At 36.9% G+C, this 14659-nt stretch overlaps 3 protein-coding genes across 3 annotated transcripts; 1 reads left to right on the top strand and 2 right to left on the bottom strand.

Moving 5' to 3' along the window:
- LOC104750946 (putative 1-phosphatidylinositol-3-phosphate 5-kinase FAB1C) lies at positions 1957-9003 on the top strand. Its single transcript, XM_010472804.1, has 11 exons — positions 1957-3294; positions 3402-4178; positions 4289-4442; positions 4534-4878; positions 4966-5748; positions 5853-6184; positions 6262-6388; positions 6481-6645; positions 6723-8060; positions 8135-8401; positions 8492-9003. Exons 1-11 carry the CDS (start codon positions 2858-2860, stop codon positions 8744-8746), a joined length of 4980 nt encoding a protein of 1659 aa, XP_010471106.1. The 5' UTR covers positions 1957-2857; the 3' UTR covers positions 8747-9003.
- On the bottom strand, positions 9101-10377 carry LOC104750947 (uncharacterized protein At1g66480-like). Its single transcript, XM_010472805.2, has 3 exons — positions 9988-10377; positions 9533-9896; positions 9101-9236 (listed from the first exon to the last, which is right to left on the bottom strand). Exons 1-3 carry the CDS (start codon positions 10212-10214, stop codon positions 9192-9194), a joined length of 636 nt encoding a protein of 211 aa, XP_010471107.1. The 5' UTR covers positions 10215-10377; the 3' UTR covers positions 9101-9191.
- LOC104750948 (U-box domain-containing protein 10-like) lies at positions 10851-13531 on the bottom strand. The gene is made up of 4 exons (XM_010472806.2): positions 13088-13531; positions 12731-12847; positions 12222-12623; positions 10851-12130 (listed from the first exon to the last, which is right to left on the bottom strand). Exons 1-4 carry the CDS (start codon positions 13514-13516, stop codon positions 11048-11050), a joined length of 2031 nt encoding a protein of 676 aa, XP_010471108.2. The 5' UTR covers positions 13517-13531; the 3' UTR covers positions 10851-11047.

Raw genomic sequence — 14659 nt, forward strand, 5'->3', positions numbered from 1 at the left:
AAGTTTACTCTTTGTTTATGTTCTCTCTGTTCTACCTACTCTTTCTCTCATACATACACTTGCTTAAATAGATGCTTGTTTAATAACCCTAGTTTCCCTTCTAGCCGCTTCTACAAGTTGCCTCTTCCTTGACGTTATTGTAGTGACATCACTCGGTCTCTTTGCAGGAGGCAAATAAGACGAATTCCTCTTTTGCTTTTGCTTTTACAGGCACGGCGGCAAAATCAGGTTGTTGCAGCTTGTAGTCCTGAACGTGAGTCATCACAATAGCTGGCATTACTTGTCCACCAAGCTTCTTTGGAATTTTGTCTCATTCTTGGTTCACTAATTCCTAACAATTGCTCTAGTGTATGAATAAATTAAAAATATTTTTTTTCTCTCATTTTCCTAAATTTAAAATTCAATACATACATGTATTATAAATTTTTACTATGCCTCCTCTTGAGTCTTCTTAAATTTACATTTATTATCATAATCTAATTGGATAAATAAAAATATTGCAGTCTCAACAGTTTTTTTTTTTGCTATAAATACTAAATATTATATGAAGATTTGTGTTCTTTTATTTGGGGTGGTAAAAAATACATATTATGTATATATATAAGGAGGGGAAAAAAGGATGGAAATATGAGGATTAAATTAAAGACTTCAAAGGAGGCCTAATAAAGTGATCAACCGATGAGTTAGAGTAGAGAGATCAATTAGCCTTGCTTGACCCACACCTACAAAAAAAATAGCAACACGCACAAACGGATGGTTCCACCTTTTGTCAACGGCACGTGTTTTATACGTCTGCGACACAAGCGAGTGACGAATGTAGTTCTCTTTTTTTTTTTGCTTGGATATTTTAATTTTTTCTTATTATTAAAAATTACTCCTTCCATTTTAATTTAATTGTTGTTCTAGGATTTAATATTTAGTTTATAATAATTGTCATTTTAGATTTTCAAAGCATATATTTGATAAATATTCCTGCTGTTTTAAAGTTTTAACCAATCAAAAAATTATGAAATATATTAATAAAAACAAAACAGAAGATTTAATACTTTTCTTAATTTGTGTGCAAAAATCTTAAACAATAATTAAAAGAAATTAGAGGAAATATAATTTAATTAATGGGTTTAAAATTAATACACTTTCCCGTTATTAACCCCCACCACTAACGGACAACTGTTTTAAGTTGTTAAAAGTAGTAGCAATAGATTAGTCATACACATAAATTAATCAAAACGGTGTTTTTTTAACACATAACATAGTCAAAGTAAGTATGCAAAGATACTCTAATTACAATTTACATCTTCCTATACAAGCTATTATAATTAAGATCATCGTGTTATCTTCTCATTCTCCAATTATATAGTATATGAAAAAAAGCATCCCGTAATCATTACTATTTATTCCATTCTCATTATGTCAAAAATATTGTTTTCCGTACAAAAATACAGTACGTTTTTATAATACAAAGTAGAATAATTAAGTTAAAATTTTGACTAATTAATATTTTCCATTTAAAGATCAGATTCACATGTTTGTTATGGTATATAAAGTTTTAGGTATTATTATCATGAGAATCTTCTATATTTAATTTTCATCAATAAATATTAGAAAAATGTGTATCAAAAATACAAATAAAGAAGAAATTTGGCGTGCAGGAGAATATAATTTAATTTATTAAAAGAGTTAACTCAATTTTTTTTTTTTTTTTTTGTATAAAAGAAAGAAAAAAAAAAAAGGAAAACGCCGTTGAGGAATAGTGTGACCAATTGAAAACGGAAGCTTGAAGACGGAGTCACTGTCCTGTCAAAAAAAACGACTTTAATAAGGTCTTTGTCATGTTTTTATTATTTTCTTAAGGAAAATAACAAAAATTTATCTATCAAAACTCAAAAAATAATAATTTAAACAAAAAATAAAATTAAAAAAGCCCGAGTTGGAATTATAAAAGAAGAAAAAAGGGGAAAAGGGGGGGGGAGAGAGAAAAAGGTGTGAACAGTTAATGGCGGAGCAGTATAAGGAATCGCTTCTCTCTAGAAATCTTATTGCCATAGCTGTTTTGTTTTTTTTTCTCTTTGTAAGAAGAAGAAATTAAAAAATTTACAGAGAAGAAAGAAAGAGAGATGAAGAAGAAGCAATAAAAATTGTTACTTCTTTGAAAGAAAGAAAGAAAGAAAGAAAGAAAAAAAGCTTCTCAAGAAAGTGTTATCGAGATGCGAGCTAAGTCCGGTAGTAGTAAAGGAACCTTCTCTGTACTTCTTCTCTTTCTCCTTTTGATTCTCATTTTGCCCAGTCTTTAATTTTTCTTTCCGTTTTTTCTATTTCACTTTCCTTTTCTTCTTCTTCTTCTTCTTCTTCTTTAATTTCACTCTTTCTTGCTTGGGGTTTTTTTTTCTTTCTTTTCTTGGATTTTTAAAATTTTGATTGAGGTCTCAAGAAGTCTTCTTAAGTTTTCTTGGGGGTTGTTGGGTATTGGATCTGTTTCTTGGTTCTTGATTATTATTAGTTATTACTTCAAAAAAAAAAAAGATTGGCTAAATAATACTTGTGGGTTTTTTTTTGATCTAGGGTTTGATGTAGGACTTTTGATTCTGAAACCAAAACAAAAAAAAAAAAAAAAAAAAAAANAAGTTTTTTTTTTTTATTTCTTATCCAAATCTACCCACCATTTTTGTTGTGGGAGGTTTTCTTGTTTTGATTATTTTGGGTTTATATACTCCTTTTTAAACCAAAGTCAGAGATTTGAGTTTTGTTTTTTGTTTCCATTCAAAATCTGGGTGAGAAAGAAAGAAAAGATAGAGAGTAAGGAAGAGGAGGAAGAGAATAGAGAGATTTGTTTTTCAAGTAAATATTTTGATTGTTTATGGGAATACCTGATGGTTCACTGCTAGATCTAATTGTTAAGGTTAGGTCTTGGATAACTTCGGATTCAAGTGATTCTTTCTCCTTGTCATCATCTAAACAAGACTTTGGAATTATGCCTATCGTTTCCAAAATGTGTCATGACTGTGGAACCAAGCTTGACCAAGGTTATTCTTGTCTTGGCTGTGGTTGTTGTTGGTGCAAGAGTTGTTGTTTCTCTGACTCTTGTGATACACAAGAGAGGATTAAGCTTTGCAGAGAATGTGATGGTGAGGTTCGTGAGTTCAGGGTTAAGAGCTATGATAAGGTTCATCCCAGGGATAGCCCTGATCCGCCTTCTTCCCTCGCTGTTGCTGATGAAAGCGAGAGTCTTCTTGCTTCCAGTCTTGAAATCCGTGATTGTAGGAACATTGCTTCTATTCGTTGCTATCCTAGCAGGTATTGTTTTTGGTCAATAAAGTTTTCATTTTTTTTTATGTTCAGTCACGAGTCTTTGAACATGTTGGAGTAAGTAAGTGTGTGAATGAATTATTGTTTGTTTGCAGGGGAGAGGAAGACGAGGGAAGATATAAACAGTTCTTAAGCCCTTCGAGTGAATACAATCAGGACAGTTCAGATATAGAGTCGGGTAGTGTTAGTGCTAGACATGAGCAATTTAGTTGTAAATCTTCTGCTGGTTCCAGTCCTCACGACAGTCCATTAAGGAACAATTTTAGTCCTCTTGGGCGCTTTGTGCAGCACGCCAAAGACCTAAGCCCTACTGTTGGTTCTTTTGATCAACATCATCATCAAGAACAACAACAACAACTTATGGCTGGTGATTTAGCTAAGTCAGGTCAGGGGGCATTGGATCCAGAAGATCACGAGGAAGAAGAGGATAAGTTGCAACAGCCGTTGGATTTTGAGAACAACGGCCGCATCTGGTATCCTCCACCTCCAGAAGATGAGAATGATGACGCTGAGAGTAATTACTTTCAATATGATGATGAAGACGATGATATTGGGGACTCTGCTACCGAGTTTTCATTGAGTAGTAGCTTTTCTAGCCACATTCCTACAAGAGAAAAATTAGGAGAAAACAGCAATGAACCTCTTCGAACTGTGGTACATGATCACTTCCGAGCTCTTGTTTCAGAGTTATTGCGTGGGGAGGAGCTTTGTCCATTGGATGATGGCAATGCTGCAGACTGGCTTGATATTGTCACTGCTTTAGCGTGGCAGGCTGCTAATTTTGTAAAGCCAGATACTCGTGCTGGCGGTAGTATGGATCCCGGGAATTATGTGAAAATAAAATGTGTAGCATCTGGAAATCAAAATGAGAGGTATATTTTTTGTCAGGACCTCTTCCTTTCAAATTCTTGCCACTTTTCAACTCTTTAGTATTATTATCCTCATGGCTGATAATGACTAATTGAATACCTTGTTTCTGCAGCATTCTCATCAGGGGAATAGTGTGTAGCAAGAACATTACGCATAAGCGAATGACATCGCAGTACAAAAATCCAAGGGTGCTTCTTTTAGCTGGATCTCTTGAGTATCAGAGAGTTGCAGGCCAATTAGCATCCTTTAACACGTTGCTTCAACAGGTTGGTGTTTTACTGTTACCTTATGATGGCTGCGTAAAAACTCAGATTAACAAGCTGAACAAAACTGTTTTTTTTTGTTTTTGTTGGACAGGAAGATGAACATATGAAGGCGATAATCGCAAAAATAGAGTCTCTTCGTCCTAATGTTCTGCTGGTAGAGAAAAGTGCTTCTTCATATGCCCAACAATACCTTCTAGAGAAGGAAATAACATTGGTGCTCAATGTGAAAAGGTCATTGCTGGACCGTATAGCTCGCTGCACCGGTGCTGTTATTTGCCCCTCAGTGGATAGTATTAGTACTGCTCGATTGGGGCATTGTGAGCTGTTCCGAACTGAGAGAGTGTTGGAGCAACATGAAGCTGGCAACCAGTTAAACAGAAAACCATCAAGAACATTGATGTATTTTGAAGGGTGTCCTAGGCGCCTAGGTTGCACGGTATGCTTAAAGCTTGAACTTTTGTAGCTAAGAAGTTCACCAGTTCTTCGTTCTCAACTTGATTAGACTTTTCTGAAACTTGTGCAGGTTTTGCTTAGGGGAAGTTGTCGCGAGGAGCTGAAGAAGGTTAAGCATGTTATTCAGTACGCTGTATTTGCAGCTTATCATTTATCATTGGAGACATCATTCCTTGCGGACGAAGGTGCTTCTCTGCCTAAAGTTAGACTGAAGCAACCAGGGATGGTGCGGACAGCATCACAAAGGAGAATAATTGATGAAGGCATTTCGCTAATAACTCAATCTCCTACAAAAACTGATGGTCAAGCTTTGATTGATACAGCTGCGCATGAAGATGAAAACAAAGCCCCAATGCCAGAGCATGAACTTTGTGAATCACTGTGCGAGGATTTTGATCCTAGTCAGATATTCCCAACTGGGATGATATCTTCTGAAGTTGAGACTGAACAATCTGATGCCCTGAATGGAGTTTTTTCCAATAATTTGGTAACAAGACCATATTCGTCGAATCAGTTAAATGATATGCAAGATCACACTCTGTGCTTGAGTAGTGAAATCCCTGAAACACTGATTCAACTGCCGAGAGGTGAAGAAGAGAACAGCAGAAATGAAGAAGAAAACCAATTAGTGAACACGCACGATTTGTCACAAAATGAGAGATTCGATGAAGATGATGTTTCTAGCGAATATTTCTCTGCTGCGGACTCTCATCAGAGCATATTGGTCTCATTTTCAAGCCGTTGTGTTCTGAAAGAATCAGTATGTGAACGCTCACGACTCTTGCGGATTAAGTTCTATGGATCATTTGACAAACCTCTCGGAAGATATTTGAAAGATGATCTTTTCGATAAGGTAGCTCTTTGACCTAAAAGTTAATCCACTCTTTTCGTCTTTCATAAGTGCCATAAAATAAGCAGTCTAAAGTTTATACTCTTCTGTTTCCTATCTCTTGACAGAATTCAAGTTGTAGATCCTGCAAGGAGCTGGTTGATGCGCATGTCCTCTGCTATTCTCATCAGAATGGAAACCTTACCATCAATGTTAGACGTCTACCTTCAATGAAGCTTCCTGGTGAACAAGATGGGAAGATATGGATGTGGCATCGCTGCTTAAGATGTGCACATGAAGATGGAGTCCCACCTGCTACTCGTAGAGTTGTTATGTCTGATGCTGCTTGGGGACTGTCTTTTGGAAAGTTTCTGGAACTTAGCTTTTCGAATCATGCAACAGCGAATCGCGTTGCCTCTTGTGGCCATTCACTTCAGAGAGACTGCCTTCGATTCTATGGGTAAACTTGGTTTAATCTCACTCTTTAGCGTTATCTTAAAGTTGTTGAAGCACTAATAAATTTATGTTTTTTTGTAGATTTGGGAATATGGTTGCGTTCTTTAGATATTCTCCCATCAATATACTTACTGTCCTCCTACCTCCATCAATGTTGGAATTCAACAGCCATCCTCAACCGGAGTGGATACGGACAGAAGCTGCCGAGGTAGATTTAAAGAAAAATTTTAAGGCTCTTTTTGTTGTGTCAGATTATGGAAACGCAAATCTCATATACATTTTGTTTGTGCATTTGGACAGCTTGCTGGTAAAATGAGGACTATGTATGGGGAGATATCTGGTATGCTCAACCGTATGGAAGAAAAAAGCAGTTTGCTTGAACCTGAACAATCTGAAGCCTCTGATCTGCAGAGTCGTATCATGGGGTTAAAAGATCAACTCGTTAAGGAAAAAGATGAATATGATGTGAGTATCCGATTCTTTTGCTTCTGTTTTCCCTTGTTGAATTTGCTATTGATGGTATCTTTCCTCATCATGAACAGGACGTACTGCAGCCTATCTTTGTGGAGGATCTTCAAGTTCAAGGGAGTTTGGATATTCTAGAGCTGAATCGACTAAGACGGGCACTCATGATTGGTGCTCATGCTTGGGATCATCAGCTCTACTTGTTAAACTCTCAACTCAAGAAAGCATCTGTCTGTAAAACTGGTGACGGCAATGTTTCACGGAATCCAGAGGTGCAGGATGCTCCAAAGATTGATCATAGACAGCAGGAAGGTCAAAAAGATGGGGAAGAAAAAGCACATACTGATTCAGAAGCTAATGGTGATAACAAAGATACAGATAACATGCTTTCACCTGGCACTTCCCTGTCTGAGAGGATAGATTCAGCGTGGTTGGGCTCGTTTCAGAATCTTGAGAAAGCCGAGACAATTGCTAATACAGAAGGCTTTTCAGCTGCTAATTCTCCTCTCCGGAGGCTTGCCAGGCCGATTCGGGTCCAGTCTTTTGATTCAGCTATACGATTTCAAGAACGGATCCAAAAAGGTTGGCCACCGTCTTCTTTGTATCTCTCGACACTCAGATCTTTCCACGCGTCTGGCGAGTACAGGAATATGGTGAGAGACCCTGTTTCAAATGTGATGAGGACTTACTCTCAAATGTTGCCGCTGGAAGTACAGAAGTTGGATCTGATTGTTGGTTCAGTGCCTACATACATCTCTTCAGCTTCTCAAATGGCTGATGGAGCGAGGATGCTGATTCCTCAACGTGGCCTTAATGATATCGTGGTTCCTGTATATGATGATGATCCGGCAAGTGTTGTATCGTATGCTATCAACTCCAAGGAGTATAAGGAGTGGATCGTTAACAGAGGTATTACTACTAGTAGTAGTAGCAACAACTTGAATAATAGAGAGTCTGAACCTTCCACGTTCTCGACTTGGCGTTCTCTGTCGATGGATGTTGATTACATACAACACGCGGTGTATGGTTCTTCCCAAGACGATAAAAAGTCTCCACATTTGACCATTTCTTTCAGCGACCGTGCTACTTCATCCTCTAGTGCAACTGAAGGTAAAGTGAAGTTCTCTGTGACGTGTTATTTTGCAACGCAGTTTGAGACTCTGAGAAAGACGTGCTGTCCGAGCGAAGTGGACTTTGTGAGATCTTTGAGTCGGTGCCAGAGATGGTCTGCACAGGGAGGGAAAAGCAATGTTTACTTTGCTAAGTCATTGGACGAGAGGTTCATTATAAAACAAGTTGTCAAAACCGAGCTGGATTCTTTCGAAGATTTTGCACCTGAATACTTCAAATATTTGAAGGAGTCACTCAGTTCCGGGAGCCCCACTTGTCTTGCTAAGATTCTTGGTATTTACCAGGTAAGTTATAATCTTGTGGGACTTTGGAATGGAGTACTTAAGCATGTAAATGATTGATTGTAAATGCTATGCAGGTCTCAATTAAACACCCAAAAGGTGGAAAAGAGACGAAAATGGATTTGATGGTGATGGAGAATCTCTTCTACAACAGAAGAATATCTAGGATCTATGATCTCAAGGGATCTGCACGGTCACGGTACAATCCAAACACATCGGGAACAGACAAAGTTTTGTTGGACATGAATCTGCTTGAGACACTGCGCACAGAACCTATATTTCTTGGTAGCAAGGCCAAGAGAAGCTTGGAAAGAGCCATATGGAACGATACAAACTTCTTGGCTGTAAGTGATTTCATTACCCGCAAGTCATATTTAGTTCTTAACATGTTTAGATTAATCTGTTTTGCTGATTATTCATCCTCTTCTGGTTAGTCTGTGGATGTAATGGACTATTCATTGCTAGTTGGGTTCGACGAAGAGCGTAAGGAGTTGGTTCTTGGGATCATCGACTTCATGAGACAGTACACATGGGACAAGCATCTTGAGACATGGGTTAAAGCCTCAGGCATTTTGGGTGGACCCAAGAACGCTTCTCCAACCATAGTCTCACCAAAACAGTACAAGAGGAGGTTTAGAAAGGCCATGACCACTTATTTTCTCACTGTTCCTGAGCCATGGACCTCTTGAGTGGAAAAATGAAAAACATTTTTCATCATTCTTTTGTTTACTGACTGATTCCAATTTGTTCTTCTCAAATAAAAAGGGAAATTGGTTAACAGACAGATATTAATACAGGTTCGAACCTGACTGATTGATTTATCTTTTTTTTTTTTGGGTGTGTTGGTTGCTCTCTGAGTCTGGAGAATTATTGTATATTGTAATTATCGGCCAAACTAAAGCCCCCCAAATTGAAAGAAAAATACTAATGATTTGCCTTTTTCTTATGTCTCTTCTCTTTTGTTCTTAATTCATCCTTTTTTGAACACAAAACTGATTGTGACACAAAGTCATGTTGCAGTAACAAAAGAGTTAAGAATATTGTGTTTCACAGTGTTAAACAAAGACTTGCTCCTGTCATCTTCATTAAACTAAACTAAAGATAATAATAATAATATAGGAAAACAAATAGAAATCACATGTCTTCTGCTTTGCCCTTTTCAAGAAATCTAACCCTTTTCTGCAACCAAAAATATCAATGAGAATTTTCTTGAAAGAATTCAAATTTTATATTCCACTTGTTAGTTTATATATACATTTTTCATAATTTTGAATAGATCCTAGAAGAAGTTGTAACACAAGTATTTTTTCGGGAAAAAAGAAAGTTGTATAAGTTGTAAACACACAAGTTGGAGCACATTTGTTTCCTAGTGGCAATTTTCGTAATAAAAGAAGCAAGAAACATGGCTTGAGAAACGGATCGATGTTTCAACAAAAGTAAAAATAAGATCAAAGCCTTTTAAAAGAAGTGATCACCTCATCATGTGATTTGACACCTTCTTTTTCTTCAATCCCAAAGCTTCTTCCTCCATTACGAAGCAAATGTTGTCTCTGATGAATCAAACCACTTGGTACGTTAAGGAGACAAAGTGCTGCAATCTTGTTGGAGAAATCAGAGCCACTCTCACTCTCTTTCCTCAGTTTCTCAACTTTCCACTTTGGTAACTTCAACGTCACGCTACTCACTTGTCTCTCTGTATCATGATCAAACTCCTCATTCTTCTTCATTACCGAGAGATCAGACAATGATCTACGAGACAACTTTAGATTCTCTAGCCTCTCCTTCGCACTTATCTGAATTCCCGACCGAACCCTTCTAGGGGTTCTCTCTTTCCATGTTCTGCCATGTGAGTTACTATGATTACTATAGGAAGATTCCAACTTTAAATACCTAAAATCAATAAAACCAAAAATTAAGAAATATAATATACCTTGGAAGTTCCACCATGAAGTAAAGCCTTTTGGATTCCAAATTTTGGTGTGGCTCTAAGGGCTTTGCTCTGATCCCAAATTGTTTTACAGCTTCGGATTCCAAGAGAACGTATCCGGGAAAATCCTTAACCACCGTACCAGCTTTCAGAGGCGTCTTCAGCTTGAAACTCTCACCATTGATGTTCATGACTTTCGCTGTTTTCTTGCTTCCCAAGCTATTACCCATTTGAGAATGTTGTTATGTAGGTTTACCAAAATTGTGAGCTTGCTTTTTAAGTCCACCAAAAAGAGAGATGAAATGTTAAGAGCTCAGTAGTTCAAGGTGGGTGTTGTGTTAGATCAGATCATTATAGATTGTGGATTGGTTTATGGTTGGTTGCTGATGATAGTGAACCATTTTTTGGTCAACAAAATGCCAAATCTTGAAAATTATATAAATCAATGGAAAGACAAAGTTACGTCGCATTTCACTATCAATCTTGAAAAAAAAAACATATAACAACCCGAAAATCATGTTTAATTAAACAAAAAATCAAATAAATAATTAAAATTGACAATTGGTACTGTTATTCAAAAGACTTTAGTTTATATGTCCAAGAGGGGGGATGAGGTTTTGCCGTTTTGGAACTTTTGTGACCAATGTTTTTAGGAAAATGACTCTTTGCGTTAATCACTCCGATTAATCTGGAAAAGTTACGTTGTCTGAAAACACATTTGTTTTCACAAAGGCACGTGAATAGATTTTGACTTCTCACGAATTGGAAAACAAAAACTGATTTGATTTCTCTTTCCACAAATAGTAACTACTGCACGTGAACCAATCCCGTGAACCTAAGAAATAGACCTTATTAAAAATCATATGGATCATGAATTAACGAATTTGTATTTTTACAAAATTAACAAATCAATACAAAGGTGAGTGAGTAAGAAAGAGTTCGATTCTCGTTACTCTTTCGACTCCACCCTTACCAAATTAGTCTTTCAAAAACTCACAAAAAAAAAAGATAATAAAAAGATCAATAGAAACAGCCAGCAGAATTAAATTATGTTAATGGCTATTTAGAGTGATGCTAAATTTTTTGATGATTTACGGAGAAGCTCTAGTAGAGAGTTAGCTTTCCGCTTAGCTCTTTCTGTACCGTCTCTTGATAGTTCCATCAACGGAACAACAGCTCCGAGTCTACCAATGGAGATTAGTTTTTCGGTATCTCTCTTGCAAAGAGACAGCAGTATCGCAGCTGCGTTCTCTCGGTTTCTCGGTTGATCCTTCTGGAGACAATCTATCAAAGTCGGTATCACGCTGGCTCTCAAAATCGCAGCTTTCCCGTCTTGGTTACTAGCTAGAACTGAGAGTATTGTCAAGGCTTCTTCGGCCATCCTGAGGCTCGAGTCAGTTAGCATATTCACTAGTGGCTTTACAATACCGGCTCTAACCGCTCTGCCTTTGTTTCCCTGATAAATACACAAGTTAAACAGAGCCGTAGCTGCGTCTTTTTTCCCTCTTGCGCTTCCGTTCTCAAGCAGACTAACTAAGGCCAGTATCGCACCCGATGCGCCTATAATGATCTTGTTCTCATCAGCTAGCGAAAGGCTAAAGAGAGTAGCTGCAGCGTTTTCTTTAGCTTCCATGGTTCCAGCTCGGAGTACTTGCACTATAGATGTGACTGCTCCTGCAAGCATGATCAGTTCTTTGTTGTGTTCGTATATAGAGAGGTTAAGAATGCAAGTGACAGCATTTTCCTGCGTTTCAGTGTCATCCGAGGTCAAAAGATTGACCAAAACAGGGATAGCTCCTGCTTCTGCAATCAGAATTCGGTTGTCCGTATTTCTTTTTGACAGAGAGCGGAGTTCAGAAACCGCGCTTCTGCGGTCTTCGATTGATCGGGTAGAGAGCTTGCGAACCAATGCCCGGATCGCTGACATGTCTCCACTTAGATCACGGAAAGAGCCATCACAGTTTTTGGTCTTACCGTTCATATAACCACCTGGCTGCTCAATGTTGTGCTTAGTGCACCACTGAGAGATCAGGCTTCTGAGAACATAGTTTGGAGTAAGAGTAAAGTTTTCGAGTTTCTGCTGGGTCTTTGGACATCTCAGATTTCCACAGTCTATCCATCTTTGTATATACGACCTCTCATATGTCTGTCAAGGAAGAGGAAATCTCATTGTTAAGGTTTCAAATCAACTACCACAAACAAGCACAATGTAAAAATTTTGATTTTTAAAATCAGACCTGTCCTGTGGAAACAATAGCAGGATCCTTCATCAGTTCGAGAGATATTGGACAAAGAAAATCCTCTGGGATAGTGAGGTTATCCGATTTCTTTGAGTCGTCAGTGTTCTTGGTAACAGCTTTCTCTAATCTCTCATCATCAGCATCCTTTGATAAAAAGAAGGCCAAGGAAACTGAAGAGCTCTTCCCAGGAGGCGGTGATTCAGATTTCTTCACATCTGCTAAAGGAACGTTGGAATACACTGTTTCTGAAATACTATCTAGCTTTTCAGTAAATTTGCTCTTTGTATTGCTTGAGGCATCTTTCACCATTGGCTCAGATAGAGCACTCGAGAACTTTTTCGAATTTAAAGATCCATATCTCTGCATTGCTCTTCTTAACTGTAATCTTGCTAGTTCCACCTGATCACAAGCAAAAAAACAACCTTATAAACACCTCCATACATAGAAACACCAAAATGTTCATCATACAACTCTGCATATATACCCATGAAAGAACTTTTTTGTACCTGTTCACGGACTTCGTCAGAGATATCATATCGATCATAAGGCAAATTTCTTAATGCTTTCTCCAACTTCCAAGTAACGCATTGGAACTGAAATGAGATTCTCTTGGCTGCTCCATCCTTCAATCAAGAATTACATCCCAAATGTCAAACAACACAATCAATAGCTTTCAATCTAAGAAGACTAAAATCAACTCCTAGCTATGATAATACATTGAATAGATCTAAGATAATACATTGACTTAATCATCCTCAGAGCAGAACGTTAATTTTTGTTTCCGGCGTGTTTCCATATAACTAAAGACTTTGATACATCATACAAAGGCTTCATGAATTCAGTTTTGGTTAAGAAATGCTTACAGAGGACTCGCGAGCTTGGAAACTAGTAGCTGAAGACAAAAGACGCTTCGCGGCTTGAAGTCCCACCACAAGATCAGACCACCAATCACATTCACTAGAACTCAAAGAAGACGAAGCATCAGATTCCTCCGGCGTCGGAGAAGGAGGAGGAGAATCCCTAATCTCCTCAATCAAATGCGTCAACAGACCAACTCGTCGCGCGAGATCGGCACAATCCTTCTTAAACACACCTGAATTCACCGGAATCTCAACGATTTCGTCGATAAGACCGATCAGAGAAGCGGGAGTGATAGCTCCTCCAGCCATTACGCCGTCGCATACGGTGGCTGCTCCGAGTTCGAATTTTGGGACTCCGCTCGCTCCTCTCTTGACTCGGATGTGTCGAGAATTGTAATCGCTGGCTTTTTTATGTATCCCCAACGAAGCCATGTGGCTAAAGAAGAAGAGTCGTTATTACGACATCGTTTTTAATTAAAGTCCAAAAATTGTTTTTCAATATCTATTTGATTTTTTTTTTTTTAATAATGTTTTTAGGTAAATTTATCATTTATTTATGTAATACATTAATACAAAAATAATACAACAGAACAAAACTAGATAATTGAGAGGCGAGATTCGCGGTGTAAGTAGATACAAGAAGAAGATGATACAGTTGTCAATTGTCATATAAAATTCAATTATTATGAATTTTTTGTAAGTTTGGAACCAAAACTTTATAATATAATATATAGAAACGAACCATACTTTTTAAAAAAAATCAACAAAAAAATCGAGTTTTATATTTATTTCAGGAAATGGTTTGTTGCGTGCTTGGTTGTAAAGCCGACCCTATATTTTAGTTGTATTGAAACTGTATTCTAATAAGGTTGTAAGGAATAAAAGAATTGGCCAATGATATATAATTGATATAGTCTTCTTAATCTCGAATAGTAATTAATTAGTAGTATTTTATCTATGAGATGGGAAGAAACTAAGATAAAACTTCACTTTTTAGCATGTTAGATGCATTGTATTGACATCTGTCTTACACTAATTGTAAAGACATTTTCTTTGTAACTATAGCTTTATACATTTTATTTTCATTTAATCATAACTTTCTTTTATTATGTATAATTATAGTTTGTTTGATCTTTTGATTTGTTACCTTTCAAAATCTTTTTTTTATATCTTTATAACACCTTTTCAAAAAGTAGGAGTGTGAATTTTTCCATAGCCGAATTATTATTATATACTTTTGAGATTTTTCTTCGCAGGATCCAAGACAAACTCATTTAAAAGACATGATAGACACTACCACTACTTTAATATGTCGCTCAAAAGTATAATTACATAGGTCACATATTCAACTTATATCATTGATCAAAAGCTTTTTACAAATATATACTGCTAAAAGTTTTTAACAGAATTTTTTAGATATATTACAGTAAAGAAAAGTAATTCCAATCTAGAACAATTCTTGTAATTTATAATAGGGAATATAGACATTTCCTTCAATACGAATTGTTTAGTTTTTTTTTTCTTTTTCAAAAAGGGTTAATACTAATTATATAATTATCGTCTGATGTGCAAATC

This window comes from Camelina sativa, chromosome 16 (assembly GCF_000633955.1).
Source record: "Camelina sativa cultivar DH55 chromosome 16, Cs, whole genome shotgun sequence".
Lineage (NCBI taxonomy): Eukaryota > Viridiplantae > Streptophyta > Magnoliopsida > Brassicales > Brassicaceae > Camelina > Camelina sativa.

Coding starts and splice junctions, on each gene's coding strand:
- LOC104750948 (XM_010472806.2), bottom strand. CDS start 13,516: ATGGCTTCGTTGGGGATACATAAAAAAGCCAGCGATTACAATTCTCGA. Junction 12,624..12,730: donor CTGACGAAGTCCGTGAACAG/GTACAAAAAAGT, acceptor GCTTGTGATCAG/GTGGAACTAGCAAGATTACA. Junction 12,131..12,221: donor CTATTGTTTCCACAGGACAG/GTCTGATTTTAA, acceptor CTTCCTTGACAG/ACATATGAGAGGTCGTATAT.
- LOC104750946 (XM_010472804.1), top strand. CDS start 2,858: ATGGGAATACCTGATGGTTCACTGCTAGATCTAATTGTTAAGGTTAGG. Junction 3,295..3,401: donor ATTCGTTGCTATCCTAGCAG/GTATTGTTTTTG, acceptor GTTTGTTTGCAG/GGGAGAGGAAGACGAGGGAA. Junction 6,185..6,261: donor GACTGCCTTCGATTCTATGG/GTAAACTTGGTT, acceptor GTTTTTTTGTAG/ATTTGGGAATATGGTTGCGT.
- LOC104750947 (XM_010472805.2), bottom strand. CDS start 10,214: ATGGGTAATAGCTTGGGAAGCAAGAAAACAGCGAAAGTCATGAACATC. Junction 9,897..9,987: donor TTCATGGTGGAACTTCCAAG/GTATATTATATT, acceptor CTCACATGGCAG/AACATGGAAAGAGAGAACCC. Junction 9,237..9,532: donor GTGTCAAATCACATGATGAG/GTGATCACTTCT, acceptor TTTTGGTTGCAG/AAAAGGGTTAGATTTCTTGA.